The sequence below is a fragment of the Bombus vosnesenskii genome, unplaced genomic scaffold (assembly GCF_011952255.1).
Source record: "Bombus vosnesenskii isolate JDL3184/JDL3185 unplaced genomic scaffold, Bvos_JDL3184-5_v1.1 scf7180000013293, whole genome shotgun sequence".
Lineage (NCBI taxonomy): Eukaryota > Metazoa > Arthropoda > Insecta > Hymenoptera > Apidae > Bombus > Bombus vosnesenskii.
This window is the reverse complement of record NW_022882944.1, coordinates 4,167,700-4,194,967: the sequence shown is the minus strand read 5'-3', so window position 1 is coordinate 4,194,967 and position 27,268 is coordinate 4,167,700. Positions and strand designations below refer to the sequence as shown.

Sequence of the window (27,268 nt, the reverse complement as noted above, 5' to 3'; positions counted from 1 at the left end):
CGAATACGTTTGCGCGTGCGTGCGTGTGTGTGTGTGTGTGTAGCAAATTGTTAGAAGGTTACGTTTTTATCTCGTGAAGTGTATTATGTAGAGGAATAAGATCGTTCGTCTTAAACGCGTTTGCATTTCAAGAAGTATTATCTCAAATTAATGCTTATATGCTAGCTACGACGAATACGGTCTTAGAATGGTTCATCTGCAACATCAACCACTTCTTATTCAATTTTCTACGAGTAAAGGCCTTCTGAGGATGAGCGAACACGATACATATACATTTTCCATGTTAAATGTGAAAATGAATCGATACTATAAAAGTATAGAAGAAATAAGAGGAACAGTTTGTGATGTGTATGGTGATTTATGATGATAACATACCATTAAAAAGTGGATTAGAAGATACAATAATGGAGATTTCAACCTGGAAGATAACGAACGATGTGACAGAACACCGATGAAGATAAATGTTGATGAAATAACGACCGATGAAATATGCGATTCTTTGTTAGAACAACACGAAAACGGTGAGTACTATCGCGCCTAATATATTCGCCTGATTCTGCCCTATCTGATTTTTATTTATTTCGAGCATTACTATTTATTTCAATTATTATTATTAATCATTATTATTTATTTAAAGCACGAAATAGAAATTAAAATGAAGTACTCTAAAATTAAGTAACTTAATTTAAATTTAAAAACAACGATCGAAAATTAAGCATAGAATTTATATATCATTGTGTTTCGATTGATACAATTTTTCGGTGGTTTTTTTATTTATCGAAGAATTTGTTGCTTCACGACTGGCTTGTCGCACGATTTATGTAGAATATCGAACGAAAGAGTGAAGCGTCATCAAAACTAAATCAATGATAATGCTGTGTTATTGTACGATAAGAATAAGAACAAAGATTACAAAGATAATGCAGAGGAATGCGAAGTCGACCTTACGAGATATACGTTATTTGATCTTTTCGGATATTCGCCTCGGACTAACATCGTGCGCGGTGGGATTTAATTAATCGCATCGACAATTACGAAATGTCCTTCATTACCACTCCGAGACGTGACACGACTGCACGCGCTACGCGAAAATTAGATCGCCTCGAATTTCACGGTTGCTCAAGCAAACACTGCGCGAAAGTATCAGAATCCTACGCATCCGTGACAAAATATTATGCGTGACGACTGATGACTATGTTTTCACGAAACGAGTTCATAAATGAGTGGACGCAGTACGTGAGATACGATGAATGATAGTTTTTATCTTTATGTCATATTTTTTCTTTTCAAAGAGAACTGTTTGAACAAATTTTAAGCATCAACTGTTTAAAAAACTACTCGACTTTTTTCTTATCTCTTTTTATAATTAAGTTACTCCAAAAGGTATTGTATATTGTAATAAGTAACTTACTCTAAAGTATCGTATATTATTAAACATAATGGGTCCGATACACCTGGCACAATATTCGAGCAAGTCCATATTAAACATATTATTTACTACAGACCGCATCATAACGAACATATATTGCCAAAATAAAAAACGAACAATTTAATCAATCCCTTATATTATACAAAATGTAATAAACGTCAACTTCACAGTGGTACGACAAAATTTACCAACCATCTTTAATACTCTCACGATATGGATAAGGAATTGAGTAAAAATTCGCTTCTCGAAGGCCAATAAACATAGAATGAAATTACTCACCAAGTCAAGTAGGTCCCGCTGAGAACTGCAAACAAATCCCACATTCCGAGCCAGGCAAGTTCAGTGTTCGTTTGATATTACATAATTTTCTAACCTCAAAGCGTGACAAAGTCGACAGAAAAAGACGAAGAGATGGCACGTAAATAGCGCGGAAGAAAAACGATCGGAACGTCTCACCGTGAATCGCGATCGAACTTGACGATCTCGTTCTCGTGGCTAGGGGCGATGTGAACGCGATTGCACGCTGCCGGCATCAGGAGCAAAACACAAGTCCGATACGTTAAAAACAACGAATAATACGCGAAAGGCGTTCAAATAAAACTAAAGCGGGACGAAAAAGAAATCGAGACTTGTCAAAGTTTAAATGCCTTGCTAACCGGCACACGAGAACTACCGTTATTGTGTTTCTAGATATACCACGCGTGTAAACGTAGTTGCCCTCGACCACTTACATTTAAAGGGCCCCGGTATGAAAGTTCCACTCGCGTTTCAGTCGTAAACGGAATGCAGCATCACCCGCGTGAACGTGTTTTCGAACGTTCTTACACAGAAATGACACCGAATTCGCGCACAATGTCGTTAACTTGTTGTGCATGCGTATGTATATTTTAACACTTGTTAGAGATGGGGACGACGAATTCGGTGGATGTTGTCGAAAGAAACCCAAACAAAGTTGACAGGCTGAATATGCAGCTGGCACGCGGCTGATGTACTTGGCACTTGGGAAACACAGACTCGTGACACTTGACGTCACGGCGACAATGCACGGACACGTTCCACGCGCGTCAACCAGCTGAAAAGCGCATGGGCTGGCGTTCCCTTAATGACCGAAGAAATCGAACAACGCGAATCGAAAGGCACAATGTTGCGCCACTGTTTCGCGCTGGAACGGTACGGTAGTGTTTCGTTTCGCTCCCTTCCTCACTCTCTCTCTCTCTCTCTCTTTCTCTCTCTTTCTCTCTCTCTCTCTCTCTCACACACACACACACTCTCTTCTCTCTCTCTCTCTCTCACTCTCCCTCTCGTCCACCGTTCTGTCATTTGTTTACTAACCCGTGCTCGACCACTGTACGCTGATTCGCGCGTAATTGTCAATGCGCACGTACGTTCTGTCAAGCTGCATCGTCACGCGAAACGGCTGCCAGATTGCAAGGGCGATTCGGTCGACGGGTCCGGACGCTCGATCACCAGCAAAACGAATCTAAATTCACGTACGAAACAAACCACCGCGCACAGCATCCACATTCCACCATAGGGAATCTACGACCGTGCAACTGCCGGGATCAAATCACATCCGCCGGCGAAAGTAGTGCCGCGCTTCGCCGAAACCACGAATCAGATGGCTTCAGGACGGCTGCGCGCTCCCAAACTAGTAAACACGGAGTCTAACATTCGTATCGTACACATTCTTGTTTTTCATCTTATCGAGGCTTTTGTCGTTTCGTGTTGTGAGTAGTTAAACAAACTTTGACGGACTTGTAATCTTTTTATATCGTTAAAATTAATAGAAGGTATGTTAAAAACTATAAACTATAGTTATACGTATATAGTTTTTAGTATCGCAAGTCTCTTTAAATATATCTACTTGTATGTGCTGTTAAAGTAGAATTCGTTTCCAAATATGCATGTTTACACTCGTAAAATTTAATATCGCTCGATTCTTATAAGTGGCCGATAAAATTGTCAAATCTAGTTTGAGCAATTGAACGTCCAGAAACCGGTTGTAATTAGTGAAAGTTGAAATAGTGAAGTTTCACTTATAAGAATAAATCTCTATCGATCATTTTATAACATAATTAAAAAAAAAGCAGTACACTCTCGACGAAAAGCTAGCCTTAAGAGGAAGTTTATTTTTAGATATGTATCTAATCTCATTGATTATCTGTTTGAAGTTTGAAATCTACTGTTATTGTTCGGTGTAACGAGAGTAAAAGCACTCGTGGGAAGAGGTTACCGTTCTTTCCCACGAGAAGCAATTCACTTTCGTTAATATTATTCTTTGCATTTACATTCAATAAACGTCTCACTATCAAATATATCGCGTAATTGTCACGAACAAGTAAAAGTTAGCGACAAAGTTCGTTTTAACCTACGTAGTAAAGCAGTTGCACGCAGTTACGGAAGTGGCGTCATTCTTATTCCATTATGGCGGACATTCAGCAGAGTAAACAGAGTGGCAATTACAGCAGATCGTATGTGGGTAAGTACTGCTATTATTTTTCAATATTTTATGATAATATAAGAAGGAAAATTCAAGTGATAACAACGACGATATAAAATGCGTTTAATAATCATTGAAATGTACTCTGAAAGCTCATGCGCCAGATGTAACCGCTCTCCGTTATGCCTTGTGCTCTTTTTTTGACGTTTTGTCAACTGTTTAACTACATTTCTAGCTTAATAGGACGAATATTAACGTTTTTTGTTAGTTTAATTTAATTCTGATTAAGTGGGGAATCGTTATATGTTAAAATAATGAACAATTTGTAAGAAGTGCTGCCACAAGCAATGTAAATCGTTGTTGAAAATCCTGTGTTTCTAACTTCGTGAATTACAACGTGTACGCATTGCTAACGAATATATTGCTTCGTAACTGTTGCGTCCAGACTAAATATACGCTGCGAGAGTGAAAACTTTAATGGATGTGTTAAGTAACGTTGATGGTTGATGGTAGAGGTTAAAGTACAATCGTAAATATTTTTTATTAGTAATATATGACGATTTGATCTTTTATATCAATTACATGATAGAGTATAAACAATGTAATAGCCTGTTATGCATACATAATCATGTGTAGTAACGTGATATTCTGTCAAAGGAGGATGACGTAGCCTCAAAGCATGGCACGTACGTGCTGCCGCCTTCTGGAAAAGTTTCCAACTATGTTTCTTAAAACGAGGGAATTTCAAACTGTGCCTGTTACTGACTGCTCGTCCTTGCTTGTTATTACTCAGCAGAATTACCAGCTATTTCACTTGTTACTGCTTTGTACGATATTATTTATGCTGCGTCAACAAGCGGATATTCTCTTCAGAGTAATCTAAGCATAGTAATACTAATGATTAGGAAACCATACACAGGACAAATTTATTTTAATTTATAATAATCTTATTCTTACATTTAAATTACACGATATATTTTTTTACAATTTTCAATTATTTTTCTTGTTTGTTATATAATTTTACAAATTTTGTCCTAGAATTACAAATATATGTCCCATTTTATTGAACTCTTGTTAGGAAAATATTATTTACTGCAATTTTATGATGAAATGTTTCAGATATCAGACTTTCAATTATGACAAATAGTTTCGAGAACTATTTATGAATTTAAAAACTAAATAATCGCAGTAATATGATTTTTTATATTTTAAATTTTCTTCTCAATTTAATATTTTATTGCAAATTTTAATATAACGAAATGATATAACTTTTGAAATTACCGTGCTTTTCAAATCCCGAACTCAATTTTTGGAATACTTCTTTTAACTTTAATTCACATGACCTGATAAGCGTTCTTGCTTTATCGTTACTCATTTTTATTGCTTAATATACGCACATGTCGTTGACCGTCCACAAATTCTTCTTTATACATATAACCAGGAAGTATATTGTGGCATATATTCCTTTGAATGCAAAATATATACAATAAACTAATGTCGAAGGCAATGACCTCGAATTAATGACCGGTATATAGGGAGTGTTCGTAAAACACGAATTCAAATATTAAAAAATTCGTCCTAATATTTATTTATTTTCTTGTATATCTTCTTCTATCTACGATCACATCGTTAAACATTTAATACAAATGATACTTGTTAAATATTTACAAACAACATCCGATATCATGCCGATTAGATATTTGCAAACACTTACGTGACACGCTTTACGAATTATTTCTCTTCGTTGACCAATATGAAAAAATGTCGAATAGAATTTTTTTTTTTAACATTTCTTTGCATCTTTTCCACGTGTTCTATTTGTACATGAAATCATGCTTACGTTTCATCGTGTATAAATACACAATAACGTTAAACTGTCTATTGTACCCGCTATAAAGTTTGGGGAAAACGTTATCCCTCTGAACGAGCAGGGACCAAAGAATGGCCAAGAACGGCGATACGTTATACGAGGGAGGGCTATAACATTATTTCGCGTTAAATGAAATCCGTGACAATGAAACAGGTGGAAACAAGCAGGCCGGAGTTCGAAAGCAATTGCGTTATGCAGAGCCCCGATATTCAGGATTGGAAATGAGAGCTGTGTATTGGCATACCTATTCAGTCCGACACAGCGCGTGTTTTATTGAATTCTATCGATAGGTTTACGTGTCCAATGAAAACTGGTCTTTTCGTTTCCCTCCCATCGATAATTCAATCGATAGTTCTCTTTGCGAGGCGGCAAATACGTAATAATAATAATCGATGACGTGTGATTTTCCAAACTGGGTCGTGTAAATGATAAATCAACAACGAATTCTTTTTAATAGAAAGTAAACACGTAAGATAAATTGTAACGAAGTATGGAATATGTAGAAAAGAAAACAGAACCACTCGTTTGATAAAAGAAGCTCATAAATAATATCAATCAATAAAAGAAGTTCATTTAGGTAAATCATTTGTTATCATTTATGATATCGTCCCGATAGCTGAATTGGTAATGAACAATAGGTGTTATTAAGCGATACGTTTTTTTCTAATCTAAATTTTCTTCATCGTTACAATTTTTATTACGAAAGTCGATCAAATTGAAAAACGTGTTTCGAGTTATCACTGTGGGTTCTTTGTAACTATAAACCGAAAGTGATAAAAATATTTGATCCCATTTTATGAGTATCGCTCTCGTCGTTAGGAAATTTGATTAATAATATATTATATTATTACGTTCGAAAATAGCTTTTTTACGCGTCACTTTCCAGTTAACAACGTAGCATCATTATTAGATTGCAGATGTTTATGCAAATTTATATCTTTATGTACACAATTGAAGAAATACATACTAAATGTGGATTATTAGATTGCAGATGTTTATGTAAATTTATATGTTTATGTACACAGTTGAAGAAATACATACTAAATGTGGATTTCTTTCATTCTTTGCGTACTTTTTTTAAATACGTAAACATCCAGCATCCAAACATCTATAGCACAATCTGGTAATTACGAAATTGCTTGAGCGAACTTTCTATATCAATTGATACGTGGAGAACGTACATAAAGAAAGTGCATTAGTATCAAACGAAATCATTTTCCATAGCCGAATAGCGCTTAGTTCCGATCGATAATTAGCGAAAGACGAGATCTGGTAACGAATGGGAACTATGTCAATTGCCAGCGAGGACCTCGCGAATCCGTTTGTCGCAATCCAATAAGACTAATACCAAGAGTTTCTCCTCTAGAGTGTACCAATACACGGCAAAGTACACGCACGCGTGCTCCACATCGCGATGGATCCATCCAATTCACTTCATTGGCCGCTCACGTATTTCCGTAGCTCGTTGATTAAACTCGCATTATTCGCTCAAGCGAGTTCGGAGACGATATCCACACTGTGCAAACCGGAGCGCGATTCCTCTGAAAAACACACAATTCCTCGTCTCCGTTTTTCTTTGTCCCTTCGTTCGACTACCGCGTCAAGGTAAACGATTGAACGTCTGTCCCGGTGGAATTGCGACTAGTCCATAAAAGATTTTTATGCGACCGGGATAACGTCGTCCAACGTTTCAAATAGCGAAACGCACATTCCCGTCGTAAAATAAAAGTGCGACCCTCGATTCTGCTCGATACGTAAGACGAGTAAACGCGTGGTCTCTTCAGACTCTGCAACGTCTCGGGCGATCTTTGCCTCTGCCTCTCGCTTTTAACCGCGAGATCACAGCGGCATTTTTCAACCGGCCATATTTTTCTTATACGCGCCGCGGTAAAGACGAGATTGAGTTAGTTGGAGAACGCAGTAAAACGCGTGTAAGGGCAGTTGCACGTGATCACTGATGTATTCTTCTACATTGCTACCAACGCACCACGAAAAATTCGTTCTCTTTCTTCTCGACTGCATCTACGAACGAACCATGTCTATTATCGAATAGGAAAAAGGGGCAAACCATGATATTTCGTTTTTTTTTTTTTTTTTTCTCATATCTTGTTCCCAACTCGTTCTTCTTCCTAGTGATCTCCCTTTCTATGTGATCGTTCACGACGATAATAAAGTTGACATTCCGATTATTCCGTAACTTTCTAGCTTCTATGAACGTAGTCACGTACAAACGGCGGAGAGAAACAGGACCAGTGAATTCATCGCCTTATCGCTGATCAATTACGCAGCTTTCGCTTCGCTTTCTTATAATATCGAGGCCCTCCGTATCGCGTTCCTCGTACAAAAGCGAACAATCGAACGTTTATTGCTAATTACGCGCCACAGCTACGCTATAGAACGCTGTTACGCAAATGTCGTTCACATTTTGCTGACATTTGCGGAAGTAATCTACAAGCACGTAGGAAAGGTTCTTAATTCAACACTGTTAACCAGTTTCTTGGCCACATTGTTAACCTCAATTTCCCCAATGGCAACTCGAAGAAGCGCTGCCACCAGGGAATCTCTGTCCGATAGATGCGCTAGCCTGTTTCTTGGAAAACGCATAACCAAACAGCGCAGCATAAACTCGAAGCGAATCGTAGTTACTTGCTAGCGTACGCCGCTGGAAATATAAATAACCCATGTAGGAGATATAGCCGAGCCTGGGGAGATTAACGATAGTTCAGGTGGTTGAAGGAGGCATAATAATCCTGAGTCACTAGCCGGAATACGATCGAGCTCTCGTTTCTTCGTTCGTCTTGTCCCGTTACTCTTCCTTCTTCTTGATCCATCACGACATACACTTCGGCTTTTTCCATCCGTAAACCTCGTTTGTCGTAAAACATTTGCGTTCGTGCGGGACTAGGGATCACGCAACGAGGCGTAGAATATATAGAGCTCGGATTCCCAACCTGTGCAGCGCTGCCCCCAAGGGGGTTGCAGAATGTCTTGCCAGAAGTTATTTTTATCTACAATTATCTTTATAGAGAATATTTTCTGTAGAAATCTCCATCACGAAGACTCTCAGCATTTATTTCTTTCAATACGGGTTTCTTATAATATTATTAAATATTATTAGAATACCTATCGTAACATCGATTCTTTATAAATGAAAAGTAGTCGAATTTTCTTGTTATGTCCGAGCCTGATTTTATTTTGCTACTCCAGGTTTTTGGACAATCGCCATAAATTTTGAGAAATTCGTTAATTATTATTGTTATTATTACGTTCTTTTACTACGTTCTTTTAATCCAACAGGTTTGTTTTCTTTCTCAGTTACGTCGCATTAACATTGTTACGTTTAATTACGAAGCACCACGAAAATCATAATATCAACAAAAATGTATTTTACCGCGTTTTTCTCCTGCCATCTACATATACGCTTACACTCTGTTGAAACCGTTGTATTAAATATTAGATTAGAATCACGTTGCAAGAGAACTACGTTGAATGTATTTGCTTTAATTTGCTTAATGCATTTCCTTTGTCCTATTGAAAATATCTTGCTATGTACATAATATACTAAAGGTTTGCGGATTATTTACTATACTAGAATAACGTCACGATTCGTAAAAGGTTGAGAAACACTGATACGGAGAGGGATGGTTTCTTAAATAAATATCTTGCCATGAAAGCACATCGTAACTTGGTGCACCACGGATTCGATCGTTAACTCCGCAGTTTTATAGCTGCCGCTAACCGTGCGCCGATCTAAAAGTTCTGCCGAAGCAGCCGACGACGCTGACGCGTCGCTTTGATTGCGATTCTTCTTGTTCGGTCGAGGCTCGTAAATCGGTAACGTTCGCGGAAACGCGAACGAACGCCGAAACAACCTAAACGGGGATATCGTGAATAATGAAGTATCACGAACAGGCACACGTGTTTTTAGAAAGGAGAACGCGTCAGTTTTTTTGACGTTGCCGTCTGGTTAAGTGGTACGTTTGTTTCTATGTTGCACGCAGCTATACCTTCTGTTCACGTCGCTCAGGTAGGTGACCTCACCTAGCGTTTTCGGACGCTGCATTTTTGATAAAATGTTCTCTGCGATAACGATAATTCCTCTTCGATTTTTTGAAATATTATACGTTTACGAAAGATTAGAGTTTGAAAATATCAATCTGTGTGCATAGAATTTGTATACATGTATAATACGAAGTGTCTGTGTATTCCTTCTTTATAGCGATAAAATAATTTGTCAGAGGATTGTTTTTTTAGTTTTTTACTACTTTAATTTGCTACTCTTGAATTGTAATTTTCGCACGTCAACGTATATTTAAAAATTCTAGAAAAATAAGTAGCGAAAAAATGTACTGCCGATTGTTGTTTAGTTGTATTTAACTTTCTAGCGACTGTTATTTAGTTGTATTTGACTAGCATTTTGCGTTGGGTTACTTGTCTTTAGAATATTTCCGCTTTATTTGCATTCCATATTTTATATGATAAAGAACATCGACAAATATGTCGTATAATATATGTTGTACAATATAAATCGCCTGAAATTTTCAGTTAAAAGGTATAAACTAGAATTAAAGAGTCTAATCGAAATGTGATTTATTAATTATAACTATCTACGCTTCAACGATAACAGCAGAGGATTAAACTTGACTCTGAAGGTTAAATTTCACTATTTTTGCCATTAAATTTCACTTTCGTGCACCTTGGAAATCACCTTCAGCGATGAACCTCGGCTAAATAACTCTCGGATTCTGTTCATTTCTTTTTTTCTACTTCTGTCATAACAGCTAACGTCATATCGTGATCGCGTATAAAAATTGACGATGCAAAACAGAATAATTCAAAGGTCAAACAGTTTGAAAGTCGAACAATATGATTCTCATGCTTAAACGATTGCAACTCATCGCAGCGTACTCAGGAATATGCATAATATGTAGATATATGATACAAAAAATATTGTTTTATGTCAATTACCTTTTTCCCCGAAATTTTTTTAAGTAAACATTATAAAAGACCGAGATCATACGTCAGGAAATTAATACGTGTTTACTCGAGAGCGAGAGACGTTTGAACATCCACTCTATTCATTTTACACAAATATTTGCTTGCTGCTCAATAATCGTAGTACTTCAATTTTTGTTTACTGTGTCATCATCGATTGCATCGCCGTACGTTAGTTTTACTATTGCAGGTTACGAAACAAATGATACGAAGATAAGAACGATTTCTATTTGTAAACATATTAATTGTATCGTGTAGCTAAAGAATTATCAAATCCGATTTTTTTATTTTATATTTTTTATTTTGTTCTGTTTGGATTTTTTAAATTATCGTTATCACTCGTTTTACGCTTTTTCGTATATTCCTATCATTCTCTCGTAATTACGAATGTTGCAGTTATTTACTCTCCGTCATTTTTACGCAATCCTGTCGAAAGGAAGACTTGCAATCTACTTTATAATTTTCCTTTCCCTCCTCTTTTTCCTTTTTCCTTTTTCTTTTTTTTTTTTGTTTATTCTTTTATTTTTTTTCTTTTATATTTCTGTTTGTATTTCACTTTTACAAGCCATTATTCATCCACTTTCCCGTCTATGACTATGCATGACCGATATATTCCACTTCGCTTTGGTATGCATTAACCTGTTACTCTATGATGTGCAACGCGAGCAAATCGATCACTTGTCCGATCGATCGCCGCGCGCCAGAGAGCAAAACGATAATACTCGACGGTTGATTTCTTCTCTCCTCCCTCTTTCTCCTTCCTCCTTCCTTTTCCTACGTTCTTTTCTACGCTGCGTAAAATTGAAGTAAAGCTACCTGAAGGGAATTAGAAGTAGACACCGAGCGTAAAATTTCTACGCAGAATGTTAACATCCAATGATCTGGCCACTGACATCCATTCGTCGTAGAGTGACGACAACTATCAGACGGTTGGAGAATTGTAATTTACTCGCCGACGTAATATCTGTCACAAACAGTATCTTTTTTGATCCTGTATTTTTCTAGTTTATGGCCTGTGTTTACGATGAAACAACCATAAGCAAACATTGATGGCAGAATCGTAACTGTTGTAGCGTACGGATGATCATCGTCAGCTGGATTCTCTAAATGTTTATCGTCATCTCGTATAAAGCGGAAAAACGAGGGAAAAAATAGAAATTTATCGTTATCCATTCTTTATTTTAGAGAAGATAATAGTAAAGTATCCTGTTCTTTCGAATCCCATTGGTTTTTTGTTAGGCTCTATCTTTACGAACAAGAGAAAAACATGTTGTATTTGCAAATATACTTTTTTTCATCGTCGGAATTATCCACGTTTCATTACCAATGAAAACTGATTTTAAGGCAGACATTTAAAAAAGATGGCTCAATGATCGAACGCGAAAGAGACGAAATAGAAAACGATTCTAACTAGCTCGGGCATATAACGAAAAATACGAAAACTAACGGAACTATTGTAACGTCAATTCACATCAGAGACCAGGCCACACACCGCGGACAGGATGGCACCCAGATGTCTGCAGATTCTTGGTGCGCACCCTCAATAGTCTTAAGTACCCACCAGGGGTCTTGGCATTTTCATAGTTAAGGTCCTTCGAACTAAGCGAGTATTTCCTGTCTTAGATCTCCCTTTACTTTTATTGTCTACCACGTGTTAGCTTAGAAAGTTGGTTTTCTTCACATCTGGTATGTTCCGTTAGCAACTTTCTCGCGAGGGCGGCTAAACCCTTCCTGGTCCACCAACCGTCTTATTATCCAATCGGAGACAGTGTCTACTGCCCTCACTTCCTTAACCAAAATTGTCATCAACAAATCCGATAGTCTCGTGCCCTTAAACACACCCATCCCTAGCCTTCCTCAGACATAGTATCGCCAGAAAAACTCACTTATTCTGTATCCTTAGAATAGTCAACATATCTATACCGGTCTCTACCCTTATAACAGTCGCGTATTTAACGTATCGTTGTAACTAAGTCTTAAATAACGTGGATGGAGTGAATTGTGATTTATGTTAATTCAGTGTGTGTTACATTGTGATTGCTGAATTAATAATAAAGTTTAATTAAAACAAGGTTAATAGTTGCGTTACGACTCAGCTATTTTATTTCACCAACCAACCCCAAAAAATTACGTGACACTATCGTCGTTGATAACTTAGCGGTAAGTTAGAAAGAACAGATCGAGCAAGTATAGGTCAATGCCATTTATCGAAGCCGTTTATACGGTCAGTGTTTACCATTACACTTGCACCAAATGTTTACCCGAATTTCCACCGAATCTCCCTTAACCTGATTTCGCTTAGCTAGGCCAAACTTTCATTCGCCGTCAGTTCCAAAGCTAAATAATACTTGGAATCTTCTTCGACAACGAACCTGAAGATCCACCGATCAAAAAGAGTTGCACGGAACGATATGTTCAAAAAATATCCCACGATTTTAACCAAGATCCATGCCGAGTTAAACAGACTCGAACAGAGAGACCATTAAGGTTGCGTTTATCCTCCGAAAAAAAAAAAAAAGGAAAAAGGTACACACATATACAGGTTGTTCGCGTATTAGTCGCCAGAGTTTTTCTTCTAATTAATAGATTTGTAAGAAAAACCCAAAATAGGAAAAGACAAAGTTTTATTGTTTTTAGACTGCAAGTGTCCTATCAAATTAATCAAAATAGCAGAACCTAGACATTCGTCTTCTTTCTAATAAATATTATAACGTGGCCCGTAAACCAAACCTAATTATTATCTTCTGTTTATAGTTTATATAGATTTGGGTTAAGTGCCGTTTTATTCGGCTGTCGTGAAGCGGCTGCCAACTATACCTACGCATACGCTACGGCGGAAGTACAATTTTAAGCAGAATTCAGGGTACTGGTACCGACAGTTTTTTTACGAATGTCTCGGAAACTAAAGTCGATCGGCGATTATACGTAGAAGATCAAATTGTTCAAAATATTGGTTTCTACACATATTCAAAGATCATCGAAATCGGTATGGTGGACGATCGATAATTACCAAAAATAGTAATGTTTGGTAATGTTTGGTAATAAAACCAAAAGTTTGGTAATGTGACAGGTTGACAAGATATTGCATTTTAAAATTACTCTCGTGTCAAAGAGAAAACACGTGACTATCGTATCTTGCATCTGTGGTCTTTACGTAGTGCATATATGTATATATTTTTCTTTTTATCGTGTAATTTGTATTTTACAATTTATCCAGCTGAACATTCGGTAAATTTTTCTAGCTTAATATGCATATATATTCGGAAGAAATATTAAGTGTTTAAATGTTTTGAAAGTATACTTTTGTGTGTCATTGTGTCTGTCTTGATTGCGTTATTTAACAAATCATTATAAACACCGTGGTACGCGATAAGTATGGATTAGATTATTCCATAACGAAGTGATCTCCGGATACGGCGTAACGCGATGACTGATTGGGGATTAGGGATCGAACGATCAAAATATTGGCTTCCAGTGATTCTGAAAGTGTAATGTATATACGAAGATTGTTATTGAGATTGATAGTCGCTAAAATGTCTTAGAATTCCTAGAATTATCAAAAAGCGTAGAAAATATTCATTCGTAATATTCGACGATACACCGATCTATTGCAATATTAACAGATAATCGAATAATCGTTCTAAAGAATCTCAAAAAGTAAATAATTATATCCAGAGCAACGAAGGCGATTATCACTTACTGTATAAACGGTACTGTTTACGGTATCCTTAAAGCGTAAACTCTCCTCAGTGGCTAATAGTCTCTTAAAAGATCTAGAAAATTCACGTCTTCAAACTTTTTAAGTTAATAATAACGTACAATTTTTAACGAATAATTTATTCGAGCGTAGTAAACAGTACATTGGTAAAACACGCCAAGTGTGATATTACGTTCGGATCTGGGCAGACACTAAACACCTACGTTCACACTATAAAAGTCAGAATACATTAACAGCTAACTGGAATGCACAAAAGTACATTCTAAAACATACGTAGTAACCGATGAGAGGATTTGGGAATTTAATATAAAACTTTCAACATACAGGGTGGTTGGTAACTGGTGATACAAGCGGAAAGGGGGGCGATTCTACGCGAAAAAAGAAGTCGAAAACATAGAATAAAAATTTTTCGTTTGAGGCTTTGTTTTCGAGAAAATCAATTTTGAATTTTCGTTCGGTACGCGTGCGGTTCGTTATAACGGATCTCACTGCAGATCGTTGTCTCGATGGAAAAATTGAAAAAAGAAATTTTTATTCTATATTTTCGACTTCTTTTTTCGCGTAGAATCACCCCCTTTCCGCTTGTACCACCAGTTACCAACCACTCTGTATATAAAATTAATTAATTCGTCTTTTTCCTTTAAGCATTCCTTTGTCTCTTCTCATACCTCCACCACGTACGTGTTCCGTATATATATATATATACATAATGTAATATCGTGGACAGATTGCCTAAGAAATATCGGGTGAACTATAAACAACGTTGCGAGAAAGCCGAACTGCTGACAGGCCGAGAGGGTCGAGAAACTTCAATGGGCCAAGCGGCCCATCAATGTATCGTCGGTCCTTCGGTCGAATAGTTACGCGGGAAAAGGTGTGCGCGATGACGATCGTGGAACACGTACGTGGTGGGGATATGAGAAAAGACAAAGGGATCCTTAAGGGAGAAAGAGGAATTAATCGACAGTCGTTAACCGAGAGTCAAATAGTGAGAAGTCGTTGGTTGAGAGTCAAGTTGCGAGGAGTCGAGAGTTTAGTCGAGAGAGTTGCCGAGTTGTTACGAGTTGTGAATTATTCATTTAGTTGTCTTAGTTACAGCACATTACTGTATTTAGTTTATCGTTTCCTGGTTAATCCATTGTAAATAGATCCATCTGTGAATAAAAAAGTTATCATATAGGATAGAAATCATTGGAAATTTGAATTTATAATATTTCTGAATAAATAAATCCTATAATAATGTTATGCTTATTGCGTAAAACATTTGGGAATTACATTAATGCTGATTGGACACGATTCGATTGTAAGATATCGTATCTATTATGCAAATTTTCGTGAAAAATTTCTATAAACATTCTGACATTCTATACAAATTACATTTTAACGTAATCTGTGCGACGAAAGCTTCGACGATGACGTTGGCCAAATCGTGGCCGTAAATCTGTGAAATGAGATCAGTAAAATTACGTCTATTATTAAAAGTCATGCGTTCGAGTCGGTTTATTCCTGGACGCCGGCATCCGAGCGAATCTCCACGAGCCGATTCTCGTTAATTACTATCCGCGGTGCGTAATATTGGGTCATACGCGGGGCTACTGTCGCGATACAAGGTGACACGCCACAGCACGTCACCCAGGTTTCACCGGTATTCACCGATTGTGGGATACTGCCAACTCTGGTGGACTCCTCCGCTTCTGGTCTGACCACTGTCCATCGGCTGGCCACCACCACACACAGCAGGATATTTCTAGTCGGCTGGCATGTTCGAGTTAGTGTTGGATCGTGTGCGCATCGAGCACCTGTGCGTGTCGGTACAGCCTCGTTTTCTCGCTCGTTCCGCGGACTCGCGATTCCCTTTTTCAGTCGACGAGTGAGGAACGCCGAAAGAAGAGGCTGCTGAAGCCGTTGCATCGAATGTGAAAAACGAGCCACGGCAACATGAGCGACAAGAAGAAGATACCGTCCAGCTGGAAAAGGCAAGAAGAACAAAGCAACAGGCCCAAGGACCCGGTCAGGCCACCGAGGACAAGGGCGCAACAGGCTCGTCACAATGCAGCTATCGATCGACACGACAATCGCGGTGCGCCGTGGACCAGCGTGAAACCAGCTTAAATAGCGGACCGAGACGGGTTTAGGTTTAATCGTATTCGAAAGTTTGATTGCTGCCGGGGATTGGTATTTTGTCAGAAATTTCGGAAGACGATGTTCCAACGAGTACGACGCGGAATCATCGATCGAGCCGAGAATGGAATTTAATCGCGAAACGAAACGAGCTTAAATCGTAGGCAACGAAGTTTGAAGGCAGATATCGAGGCTGAAAATTTGCTCGTTGGAAAGGGAATTGGCTTGTTGTCAAAAGCTGCGGCAAGACGCAACAAGAACTCGCGATAACGGAAACGTTTGATCGGGATAACGATGGGTCTGAAAATATACGAAACGTAATGACCGGTCGTACGTGAAGTTCAGGGATTTGATTGGAACATAAATTGTCGATAATTTGCTAATATTTTTGATCGTGACGCGTTCCAAAGTACAGTCTCGTCGTGAAATTAACGTAAATCATTCGATCTATCGTTCGACTACGTGAAACTTGAATTCGACGGGATTAAAATTTTGAATGCGTCGCGTATTCGTAAATAACGAAATTGCGTAAAAGGAGGTACAATGTAGCACGCAAAACTAGCTTTTCAGAACGACTAGAATTTAGTTTCAATCGAACGTGAGAGTTTGGACATGATATTGGCGCGTTTCCAAAACCTCGACAACGCAACAGATTCGCGGCAATGAAATCGTTTATCGGAACGCAGACCTTCAGAGTTCATTGTAATGCCAAACGAATACACAAGCAGCAACTTAGAAAATGTCCGAGTGTTGACGTTCATTACGCGTAACATGCAATAGTTGCTCTTTAATTTTACTTTCCAATGCTTCGATGATCGACGATCGTTGGAATTTTCTTTCTAAAATCTTTCTTTGCTTGACTATTTTGTTGGTTCCGTTCTAACGTCCGTTGTTCGTTTATAGAAATTATTTACGAAGAAAATATTTGCATAAACGAAGTAAATAGACTAAATATGCGTTTCGAAATTTGCTTTCAGTCAAGAAAGTCCCGATGACGACCCTCGATGAAAACGTGAACCGTGTTCCACGGGTGTACACAAACGAACGGGAGGAAGAAGGTGAGTTTCTTTCATTGACTTATTCTTTAGTATGTCTTACAAACATACCCAATGGACCTTTGAACCACAGCGTATTCTTAATAGATCGTCATACAAAACCTTCGTAAGCTTCTAAGAATTTTAAGTCCAAGTATAGTAATATATTGCGGCACAATATTTGTTATTATATAATATTGAAAAAACAGTAACATTTGTACTGTGAATTCCTGCTAGTCCGATATTATTTATTTAGAACTGTGATTATTATTTAAATTTTTATTAAATACCACGGTCAAACGATAACTTATGCCGCACGTAACGCTACACATATATATTTTTTGCATACTTTACGATGCACGCAATCTCGTGCAAAAACTATTATCACAGGTTTGCAACGTGGAGAAAAATATAGACGCGTATACAGCGTGTATAATAGTAGCGTTCAGCCAGCGTTCACGCGTTGAATACGTAAGCATAGCAACAATCTGCAGTTTTTTTTTTCTTTTAATTAATAACGTCTATAGATTTGCTTTCTTACACTTACGCAGCTCGAATAGTTTTTCTACTCATTGACGTTCGCACGGACTTCTAGGAAAATCAAACTTATTAATACGGACTATCTCTTTAATTGTTACTTTCTAATTATTTTCACTCGTATAAGCAGAAACACTTCGTACGAAGATCGATCGAATTTTCACCATGCTGCAAACATATATTTATATAGACTGTAATTTTGTTTTTTTTTTTTATTATTATTACATGGAACTTCGAAAATGTGCAGTCGAAAAAATTGCTACTAAATGTTAAACCAAAGATCATTCGTTTTTATCTCATAAGAGATTTCAGTTATAGTTAGCCTATCACTATCTGTTCTCAGAATCTTGTTCAGTATCTTAGTTCAACATCTCGCAAAATATCAAAAGTACATTAAGAAGATTCAAACGTTCGCCTTCTTTCTCGATAATATTACTCTTTACCGTGCTCTATAATAATTACTTTTGGTTTTCACTTCCGCGTCGTTTAAATCTACCTCGATACACGCAATTGCCCACATACTCTGGATACTCTTGAAATATTTGATAAGAACGTGGCGTACGCGTTGCTTAAAAGTAACGACGATTAATGCGAAAAGCAGTTGTAGCTGCCTTTAGAGCGCGGCAGAATCTTTCTAGGAAACGGTGTGTACAAACACGGCGAGCTACATTTTCACTAGGCCAATTGCATTAGTCAACATCTCGTTTTCAGAATTTCCTTCTTCTTTTCGAGTGTAGCAGAGGCTGGCGACGCGCGTCTGTTAATTAAATTCTCGTATTCCGTTTTTCTCGCTACGTCGCGTCGCCCCGAGTCTTCCGTTCCAGATGAGAAATTCGACGCCCTGTATTCGCGAGTTTAATGCGGTAATGATTCGTGTAAATACAAGATTGCAAGGCACCGATGCGGCTGTGGATGGCAGTCGGCGTCGCGTATTTCACCAGCGACGACGACGACGACGACGACGACAACGACGACGACGTCAACGATGACGAGAGAACTAGCGTTAAAGCACAGAAGGCGGAAGGAGAGGCGAAGAGGTGGAATTAGCGCTCGCGCGAGTATAATTGGCCGTTCGTTCGCAATAAGTAATCGCTCGGGGCTCCTTCGTAGACGTTCTATCGTGTAAAATTGAAACGCTCCACGACTCATGGGAGCTGCTTTTCCAATGGTCTCCGCTTTTCATCTGCTCCGCGTTTCGAACGCTCTTCGCTTTAAACGAAATTGTTTTCTTTATGCTTGAAATTGTCACTATTCGTATACTATATAACGAATTGCGCGAATTCTTGATCGATTTTTTGAATTAAGAACAGCGCGTTGATAAAAGTAGAGTAGGCTTTTATTGGTCGCTATTGATGAAAAATTTGTTAGGAAGAAGCAGAAATTAAGAAACGAGCTTTCGTAAAGATATTTAGAAACGTCAGATTTATAGCCGACTATTTGTTTCCAACTCGTTGATCTTCTTGAAGTGGAATTACGAACAGAATTAAAATAATTATCTCGTGTTATCTCGCGTTATCGAAGAAATTAATTTACTTGGTCTGTAGTGGATGCAACGTATATCTCGATCGAGATACAGTGATTAACCGTTCCAACAGATTCTTAAAAATTTTGTTAATCGCACCATCATATCGTGATTCTGTATCTTTCTGATAAATCTGACACAAGTATCATGTACTTATTTGCTGATATATTCGAAGCTAGAAAGATGAAAAAGAAGTTTCTTTTAAATAAGGTTTAACACGGTGCTACATAAATCTGTGACATAACGACGTAAGCTAGTTACGTAAGTCGACAGTCGTAAGAAACGAAATACTTTTAAACGATGAATTAATTAGTCATTGCTGATCTTCGTTAAAATCTGTTGAAGTCGATTAAATCTTCACTGATACCCAAAGGTACTATACAGGGTGGTTGGTAACGCGAAAAAAGAAGTCGAAAATATAGAATAAAATTTCTTTTTTAATTTTTTTAATTTTTCCATCGACACAACGATCTACAGTGAGATCCGTTATAATCAAACGAAAAATTTTTATTCTATATTTTCGACTTCCTTTTTCGCGTAGAATCGCCCCCTTTCCGCTTGTACCACCAGTTACACCAACCACCCTGTACAACTGCAGTTCAAACTTTCGTCTCATAGTGTACAAAGTGAAAGAAATAGATAATCATTTACAAGAGGGCAGATCGATCTGTTGAAGTATTCAGTATGTTTGTGACCAACAGATTTGCGATCGAGGTGCCAGACTAGAATTCGCGTGGTCGTTTCACGCGAATGCAAATGCGTACATAGTCGTTCGTCAATTATAAAAACTGCTTGGAAATCGAGTCGTGAGAAATTTCCACGTATCTCACGTTCTACGTGCAGTCACGTACCATGGAAACTATGCTGGAAAACGAAAGTGTTCAAGACTCTTGAAACCTAGAAGCCGTGTAACAATTATCATTTCACGCGTTATGGTAATCTTTGTGTGACGTTTCTACCGCTTACATGGATATCATTCTTTTTTACCATCACATACGGTTTTTTCACGAATTTTTTTGTTGTTGTTACATAAAAACGATAAATAAGAGAAAAATCCACGAATAAGATTGATTATCTATTTTATTCTATATTTTATTAACTATATGAAAATTTATATTCGATATTTACCATTAGCTCTTTACAACAGATCTACTTTTTTCTGAAACAACAAGAAATTCAGATCAAATATCGTTTAATAATCAATTTCCGTTACGCGATAGAATTATATATATAATTGTTTAATTAGATTTTTCAATCGTTATCTTCATCAGACTCTGACATCAATCCTTTGCACGAGTGCGTAAGTTACGTGTCTCGTTGTCTCGTCAAATTGAATCGAATCACGTGGCACAGGTCAGCGTGTTGTTCACGTAAGACGTGAGCAATGATAGTTGATTTCATATAGTTGGCTTTCGTGCCACGTGCGGTGGACTACACCTATTTAGACGTATGTCGGAACGATGTCAGCTATGTCAAGGCCTCTAAACATTACATTTCCCCCCTTGTCGTATGCAGTCGGAGCAAAAGATTTTGGTCGTTCAAGGTCCACGTTGCTTTCCTCTCCGTTATACTTGTTTTCGTTTTTTCGCCCTGCTCTCGTAAAAATCTAACAGCGAGCAATTGTATAAGGAGTTAGTATTTTCGTATTTTCATAGAAATTTCATATTCTCAAATTATAATAGTAGATAATATAAAACATCTTCAACAAAAATTTTATTAAAAAATCCTTGAAAAGAAAAACAAAAGTTTGAAGATGGCAAAATGTTTACGATTGATTATAATTCTTGATAATTTTCATTTGTTTGGCGTATGTTTTAGCAATAATGGATATTATTACAATGCATGTAATGTGGTAAAGAAACGAACGTAGTTCTAAGAACCTGGAGGCTTATGTTTATAAAAGTTTAGCGATGAATACCTAAGATCATGTATACATTTTGCATAAATAAATACATATATGGTCATATGATGATTCTGTATCATTCTGATGAACTGTGACGAAAAGCTCGTTTGAACACGATGGACCTATGAATTTATAGAAAAATCTTATTAATAATAAAATTACAAAATTAAGGCATTTAATTATATCCCAGAATTTCTAATTTATCCTTATCATATTTTATTCTACCAAGTTACTATACCGTTAACAGCGTGTAATAATAATGATTTTTTCTATGTTTGTTACTTTAGAAATGATATGTAATTATAAATGAATGTGTTTTTTCGCTTCTGGACCTCGCTAGATCGATCTGGTTGGCAAGAAAAAATAGAACGTCTTTCAATGGATAGTCAGGATAAAAAGACATCGGATGTAGGACAACCTGTACAGATCGTACTTGCTCATCCAGACCATAGTTTCGAATTAAACGAAGAAGCCTTGTCAAAAATTCTTCTTGACGATGAAATTAAAAATAGGAGTGTAGTTGTTGTGTCAGTAGCAGGTGCTTTCAGAAAAGGCAAAAGCTTCCTGCTTGACTTTTTCTTGCGATACATGAACAGTCAGGTATGTTATTATTACTGGTAAAATTGAAATATTAATTATAAGTTAGATTGCGGGTATTCTAATGGATTTATGGGAAATTTGAAAATACAAAAATACACAGAATGCATATAAAATGGAAATATATATGAAATATTCAAAGCACTGATTGTAATATTTAGCAGATAAAAATGATTAAATTTCTGTTTAGGTTTCATTTACTTAATTGCCTCCGTAGTCTATCTAACAAATATCCGTAGTCTAATTACTGTTTCCAATAATTTATTAGAATACTTATTCAGATGAATAGATAAACTAAACCGAATAATTATTTTTATTTTTCTCCATGCTTGCACGGAACATTGGCTGCGTAATTAACATCGATCATAGTATAATAATAATAACCAGACGGATTCTTGGTTGGGCCAAGATGATGAGCCACTGAGTGGATTTTCATGGAAAGGAGGCTCTGAAAGAGACACAACAGGGATATTAATGTGGTCGAAAGTTTTTTGCGGTACCTTACCGGACGGTGAAAAAGTTGCTGTGATTTTAATGGATACACAAGGTGCTTTCGATAGCCAGTCGACAGTGAAGGACTGTGCGACTGTGTTTGCTCTAAGTACAATGTTGTCATCCGTACAAATTTATAATCTATCACAAAACATCCAAGAGGATGACCTTCAGCACTTGCAACTTTTTACGGAATATGGTAGGCTGGCGTTACAAAAGTCCGGTGTCACGCCGTTCCAGAAGTTACAATTCTTAGTGAGAGATTGGAGTTACCCATACGAAGCACCTTATGGTTCAGAAGGTGGAAAAGAGATACTGAACAGAAGATTAGAAATCTCCGACAAACAACATCCAGAATTACAAAATCTGAGAATGCATATTAAGTCTTGCTTCTCGGAAATATCTTGTTTTCTAATGCCACATCCAGGCCTGAATATTGCCACTAATCCTCGTTTCGATGGTAGATTATCGGAAATTCAACCAGAATTTAAGGAACAGCTCAAAGTGCTCATACCGGTGTTATTAGCTCCAGAGAATTTAGTTCCAAAGAAAATCGATGGTCAACTTGTGAAAGCAAGGGATTTGTTGGAATATTTCAAAAGTTACATGAAAATTTACAAAGGAAACGAACTTCCAGAACCAAAAAGTATGTTAGTGGTAAGTTTTCGTTTACTATATATCTAATTTTATAGTTCTATGCCTTACTGGTGAATTTGTTATGGTATACGTTCTATTTTTAGGCAACAGCAGAGGCAAATAATTTGGCTGCGGTAACGGAAGCGAGAGAATTTTATATACGATTAATGGAAGATGTCTGTGGATCAAGAAAACCATATTTAACAACAGCGCGTTTAGAGACCGAGCATGCACGTTGTATGGATAAAGCTATGTGCATATTTCAAAATAAAAGAAAAATGGGCGGAGATGCATTTAGTCAAACCTATATGAAAAAATTATGCGAGGTGAGAAACTGTTCGAATTTATGCTTACCTGATATTTCATCTTGATGCTAAAAATGTTAATACATGATTTATTACAGGATATGGATAAAGCGTTTGTTCATTTTAAAGCACAAAATGAAAGTAAAAATGTTTTCAAATCAACAAGAACCGCAGGAGTATATGGTGCAATTGTTGCCATCATGTACTTTTTATCCTCAGTATTTGGTTTTACTGGCTTATATTTGCTAGCAAATATTTGTAACTTCATCATGTGCATCTGTATATTAACCCTCATGTTATTGGCATATATTAGGTATATACATAATAGTAATTTACATAAGTACTTCGCAATTTTGATTTAACTATAATTATTCTTTCATCGATATAGGTACAGTGGTAATTACGACACACTTGGGGTAGTAATAGATGAAGTGGCAAACACTTTATGGAATAATGTAAGTAATGTATATTTAATTATCTACGTATAACAGATATCCGTAAAATCTCTATAGCTATAAAATTAATAAACTTAATTTATTTATTAATAACGCTAATTCCACGCGTTAAAATGATGAGAAGTAATTTGTATATGTATAATTAGATACTTTCAATTAGTATCCAGTTTTACATCGATGTACTGTGCACACATTTAATCATTCACATTACATAGCTATATCATATGAATAGAAATTTACACAAGTTCTTTTTATAGTTTTGCGACTTAAAATGTGTATATCAAAAATTGCATTATCTTTAAAACCTCATATATTTAAAATATTACGCACGCTAAATTTTAATGATGGTATTGTATGTAGCGCAAGGTATTAACTGGGTAATGTAAATAATTGCTGCTCATCATTTCACCATATTTCCTGATTCATACCTTCCACATATGATTTCTACAGGTCCGAGATATGGGTGTACTATTCACTGTACTTACACTTGCTGTGGCTGCTGCTTCATCATGGTTTATAATTTTATATGGTTTCATTTCATTTCCACTTCCTTCTCCACCTTCGTCTTCTACACGTTTTAGTTTTGGAGATATATCTAATTTTTGGGAACATTTATATTCTATTGTTGAGAAGTATCAAATATTCAAATATATCAACTATTACTTCGGCAATTATATAGAAAAGGGCACACCTCACCGATTTCAATAAGCTTGAAATATGTTGTCAAGGACAACATTCTGAACAATTTTTTGCTGTACATTTAATTACCGCTCGGCCTTCGTGTCCAAGATATTCACAAAAGCTTCAATTAAATTTAGTTACTATTACATTTCATTCATACAACATAATAAGTGACCGCATTTTTATATGACCCAACCTAAACTGAACTCCAATCCATAGCCCATTCATTTTTATTTTTTATTTGCACAATATCAAAAATAGTTTTCTTTCACCAATGAATTAAACTTAGGTTGGGCTATATAAAGATGCCCGCCTACTTCAGAGTAGAGTGTAATCTTAACATGAATCGTATTGAGGTTTTTTGCAAATATTTCAAAAATTAAGGCCGAGTGACGGTAAGATGTACAGAAAAAAAATTTTTCCGAATGTTGACTTTAGCGACCTTGACAACACATTCCGAGGTCATCAAAATTGATAAGGTGTGCCCTTTCCCATATAGTTACCATTAATTCTTATACTAGCTCTGAGTTCTTGCAATTCCTTTTTACATTACTATTCGTCCATTTTTTTTTTTTTTTTTTTAGAGATACTTATATAATCTAACAAATATTATTATTAATAATATTTATAAATTATAGATTAAATTTCTACTCTTCTCTTTTTTTAGAATATATACATTACTTAACAGATACTATTTTTAATGATGTTCCTAAATTATGTGATTCCTGTTTAGATTATTATTCCCTCCTTTTTTTCAGGATATTTACAGTACTTCACAAACATTATTTTTGATAGTGCTTCTAAATTATACGATTTCTCTTTGACGCATTATTCCTCTCTTTTTTCTGAATATTTACAGTACTTCACAAACATCATTTTTTAGAGTGCTTCTAAATTATATGATTCCTGTTTAATTGATTATTCCTCCCTTTTTTCAGAATATTTACAATACCTCACAAATATCACTTTGTTTGGTATTTCTAAATTATATAATTTCTGTTTAGATTATTAGTCTAACCCTTACAGGATATTTACAACATCTCATGAACATTGCCTTTAATAATATTTTTAAATTATACGATCCCTGTTTAAATTATTATTCCCCCTTGTCTTAGATATTTAAATTATGTGACAAACATTCTATTTGATAATACTTCTAAATTATGTGATTACAATCTAGATCATTGTAAATCATTTTGAATGTAGTTGAACTGTTCTAACATTTGCATATATATTCTATCTTCTATATTCTGTATATATTATATACTCTAATCTTCATTACTTCTAATGTGTTACATTTTTCACTTATATAAATATTGCCTTTAATATTATGTTACTATTTTTTTTCCTCCTTAATGTAAGCTGAATACTAACAGGAGCGAATGTACAAAAGGTATGGGGTTTGCTTATAATTAATTTAGAAATAAAAATAATTCTTATTCCATATATTCCAGTTTGAAAAAAAGTGACTTTCACGCACAATTCATTTATCTTTATGAATTTTATCAAAGTTATAACGTTATATTTATAATTAAATAATCATTTTTATCATTAGATGTCATATATGTCATATTGTTTTCCATTTATAAACTAGAGTATATAAACATCAGTAATTGTTTTATACTAAATTTACATTAATTTGCAAATTATGCTTAAGTATATTAAAGAAAATGCACTTTTGTTTCTGTTCAGTTAATTAAACCAGTCTATCAACAATTTGTGGAGAAGTCAGTGTCTGTAGCAGTGGCTCAAGCTGCTGAAATGGCTACAAATACAACAATGAATGCCACTGCCACTGCCAATGGCAAGCCTAAACTATCATGATGTTCATTCCCTTTGTGTCCCAATTTCGCAAGTGCATTAGAAACATACATCAATGTATTAAAACCAGTAAGTGACATAACAAAATTTCATTGTTTTGACCATGTAATATGAGGCCATAAATAGCTTTTTCTTTGTTAAGTCACAAGGAAATACTGTACGTTACATATTTTAATTTAAAGTGACTGTGAATGTATATACAATATATTTTGATTACAATTCCTTGCTAGATTGTTGAAAATCATCATTATTAGTATTGTCTATGATTGATATTACATTTGTTAGAAAAATAAAATTCCATAGTTACTGGTAAAGATAGTTTGGATGAAAGCTATTGTTCTGGGGTTGTTAATGTTTATCATCAATTTTAATTTTTTTTATATTGAAATATATGGATATATATACATACATAAAAAACAAAGTGTAAAGAAGTCTTTAGAAACAAATACGTTTACATTTTTTTTTATAATATTCAATTCATGTTTAACTTTTTAGTTAGAGGAATATACGTACTTAAACGCATTTCAAGGTCACAAGGAAACGTGGTAAAATATTTTTGAAACGAAATTTTAATAAGACACACTTTGTATATTTATGCATTATTCTATGTATATGTACTAACATACCTAAATTATATCTGTGCCAGATTTACCCTACATCAGTTACTATTGTATTGTTTAATTTTTTTTAATAAACTGAAGTGTAAATACTA

At 36.0% G+C, this 27,268-nt stretch overlaps 1 protein-coding gene across 9 annotated transcripts; it reads left to right on the top strand.

Moving 5' to 3' along the window:
• The first annotated feature begins 240 nt into the window (after nucleotides 1-240).
• On the top strand, nucleotides 241-27,268 carry LOC117232885 (atlastin). 9 transcript variants are annotated; one of them, XM_033492627.1, is made up of 9 exons: nucleotides 16,227-16,532; nucleotides 17,551-17,631; nucleotides 21,910-22,169; nucleotides 22,536-23,315; nucleotides 23,399-23,620; nucleotides 23,698-23,912; nucleotides 23,988-24,054; nucleotides 26,098-26,128; nucleotides 26,428-27,268. In XM_033492627.1, the coding sequence occupies exons 1-9, from the start codon at nucleotides 16,391-16,393 to the stop codon at nucleotides 26,433-26,435; spliced, it is 1,806 nt and encodes a 601-aa protein (XP_033348518.1). In that variant the 5' UTR covers nucleotides 16,227-16,390; the 3' UTR covers nucleotides 26,436-27,268. The 9 variants fall into 9 exon arrangements, with proteins under 9 accessions (XP_033348512.1, XP_033348513.1, XP_033348517.1 ...); XM_033492621.1 differs by lacking the exons at nucleotides 16,227-16,532; nucleotides 26,098-26,128; nucleotides 26,428-27,268 and adding exons at nucleotides 241-521; nucleotides 24,505-24,864; XM_033492622.1 differs by lacking the exons at nucleotides 16,227-16,532; nucleotides 26,098-26,128; nucleotides 26,428-27,268 and adding exons at nucleotides 3,510-3,908; nucleotides 24,505-24,858.